This window comes from Budorcas taxicolor, chromosome 18 (genome assembly GCF_023091745.1).
Source record: "Budorcas taxicolor isolate Tak-1 chromosome 18, Takin1.1, whole genome shotgun sequence".
Lineage (NCBI taxonomy): Eukaryota > Metazoa > Chordata > Mammalia > Artiodactyla > Bovidae > Budorcas > Budorcas taxicolor.
The window spans coordinates 47,595,541-47,598,281 of NC_068927.1; the positions used below are offsets into that span (position 1 = coordinate 47,595,541).

General features: G+C 59.5%; 1 protein-coding gene across 1 annotated transcript; it reads left to right on the plus strand.

Annotated features, from left to right (window-relative positions):
- Positions 1–2,311, plus strand: ETV2 (ETS variant transcription factor 2). The gene is made up of 6 exons (XM_052656679.1): positions 1–70; positions 168–245; positions 514–591; positions 858–1,316; positions 1,758–1,870; positions 2,111–2,311. Exons 1-6 carry the CDS (start codon positions 1–3, stop codon positions 2,309–2,311), a joined length of 999 nt encoding a protein of 332 aa, XP_052512639.1.
- The last annotated feature ends 430 nt before the right edge of the window (positions 2,312–2,741 follow it).

Consider the following 2,741-nt stretch of genomic DNA (forward strand, 5'->3'; position numbering starts at 1 on the left):
ATGGACTTGTGGAACTGGGATGAAGTATCACCACAGGAAGTGCCTCTGGGGCACAGGATGTCAGGACTGGGTAGGTCCCAGGGGTGTGACAATGTGTGTGGGGTGGGTGTGCAGGTGGGGGCCTTCGCTGAACTTGATGGGACTCTGTCTAACCTCACTGCCTGCAGAAGGAGCTGAACTCAACTTCTATACCCCTGAACTGGCACTCCAAGGGGACACGCTGACAGAGGACACATGCTGGAAAGGTGGCTGTGGGCTGGGACCTCTGGGTGCTGGGGAAGATGAGGCTGGGCACCTAGGTCTGAGGAAGGGGGCATGCTTGTCCTGCGGTTGAACCCTGAGAGGGGTGTGGGCTTGAACTGCAGAGGTTGAAGGAGGAGGAGGAGGGGGCCAGTGTCCTGAGTCCTAGGTCTAAGTGAGTAGGAGCTGGGGTTGAGAACTCTCAGTCCCTGACAAAGTCCACTGGGTCTGAGGGAAGTCTCCCGACACTGTGCACACCCTTCCTTAAATCAGCTACATCCTTATTCCTTGCAGGGCTCCCACAGCCAGACTGGAGCTCTACTCCGTACCCAGAAGCTCCATGGGGGGCGGGTGAGTGTGTGCGGAGAAGCGCGGTGGGGAGGAAGGGAGGAGCGGACTGGGGTCCTCCACTGTGACTAAAGGTTTAGATTCCACGATCTATGAAGGGGAAGGGAGTTAGGACCAGGGACACTGTGTCCTTAAAGAGGTATGACCTAGATCCTGGAGCCTGGAGTCCCAGAGGCCAGGGCTGAGAGCTTCGCCTCCCAGAACCCCAGAGGGGAGCGGGGATCGGGACACCTGGGCTCCTCTCACTTGGGGTCTATTTGTCCTCGCAGAGCCCGCCCCTCAAGCTCTTCCGTGGCCGGGAGACTGGACAGACCTGCCGTGCTCCGGCACCGTCTCTTGCAGCGGTGTTTCCCAGGCCCTGGGTCCCGCCCCCTGGACCAGCTCCGAAGGGGCTGTCGGCCAGAATTACACCACCTCCGCGGGAAGTACCAACTCGTGGTCGCGCGCCCAGGTGGCCTCCAGCTCCACCAGCTGGGACTATTCTATCGGCCCCAATGGCGCCACCTGCTGGGGCAGGAGCCTTGGCGGGGAGCCCCGCGCCGACTCGACCCTTCCTTGGGCCGGGCCTGCGGCCTCGGACTGTACCACCTCCTGGGACTCAGGGCTGCATACGGATTGCACCACCTCTTCCAAGGAGTACCAGAGCTCAGATCTCACCACTTCCTCGGAACCCACCCAGCAGTCGGACCGCGCAACCTTGGCTCGTTACCCCAAAACTAACCACAGAGGTGAGGTCCGCGAGACTCTGTCCGATGGGAGCGAAGCGGGAGTCTAATAAGGCGCTAAGGGGGCGGGACCCAGGAAATTGGCGGGGCTCCAGAGTGGAGGGGGAGGGGGCCTCACTGCCGGGTACCTACGGAGGAGAGGAGTAAGACCCAAGTAGTTTCTAGTGTTTCTAGTGAGCAAGGGACGAAGACCTAGGCTCCTGGGTGAGAATAAAGAGATGAGGATCTGAATGCCTGGGTCCCCGAGATGGGGCAGCCAAAATCCTAAATCTCCGACATGAGGGCTCCGGACGCCTGGGTCCCCTGGCCAATTCTTAGGTCCCTTAGATGGAGGAATCCGGATCTGCTGCTCTCCGAGGAGGAGCAGATCCGGATTCCTGGGTCATCGAAGCGACATCATCTGGGGCCAGAAAACCTGAGTGTACACTTGTCCCCACCCCACAGGTCCCATTCAGCTGTGGCAGTTCCTCCTGGAGCTGCTCCACGATGGAGCGCGTAGAAGCTGCATCCGCTGGACCGGCAATAGCCGAGAGTTCCAACTGTGCGACCCCAAAGAGGTAAAGCAGTTTCCCAAACCCGCCAAGTTTCGCCCAGGTCTCCCAGCACTTAGCCCTACCAGCACTTTGCCTAGGGCTACGCCCCGCCGCCAGCCTCGCCTTCATCTCCAGCCTGCTGCGCCCCGCCTAACCCCTCTGCAGACAGACCGGAACCCCGCCCCCGCCCCACCTATCCCCCGTCTAGCCCCGCCTCCCCAACCCTCTACCGCCCCTTTGGACTAAGCCTGGGCTCCTCCCTAGGTGGCGCGGCTGTGGGGCGAGCGCAAGAGGAAGCCAGGCATGAATTACGAGAAGCTGAGCCGAGGTCTGCGCTACTACTACCGCCGCGACATCGTGCGCAAGAGCGGGGGGCGCAAGTACACGTACCGCTTCGGGGGCCGCGTGCCGGGTCTAGTCTATCCCAACCTTGTGGGAGGCGGGCTAGAAGCAACGACCCAATAAAAATACCCAATCAAGCCTTGTTGTGCTGCTTACATCCTTCCCACTGATACAAACTACTTCTGCTTGGGAGCCTGTGCACACCACCACATCCACATCCCAGTCCCCTGCCCCCAACAAACCCCGTGTGATCCCAGAAAACACGATAACCAAAACAGACCCAAGACCCTAAGGGAAACTACTGTGTGCTCGCTGTGTAATGGGACATGTAGAGGTTTCAAACTCAGCCCCCACTGCGCCTGCCTTGTGCTGGGACCTGCACAGGAATCAGACCCTATCACTAACTTTCCAGTTTACCTACTGTTCCCCTCTTGAAGAGAAGGCTTATATTCCAATAAAGGGCTTACTGTGTGCCTTCCCTGTGCTAGGGACCATCAAGGAATTAGACTTAGTGCTTGTCCCCTAAAAGCGTCTACTCCAACCCACGGGACAC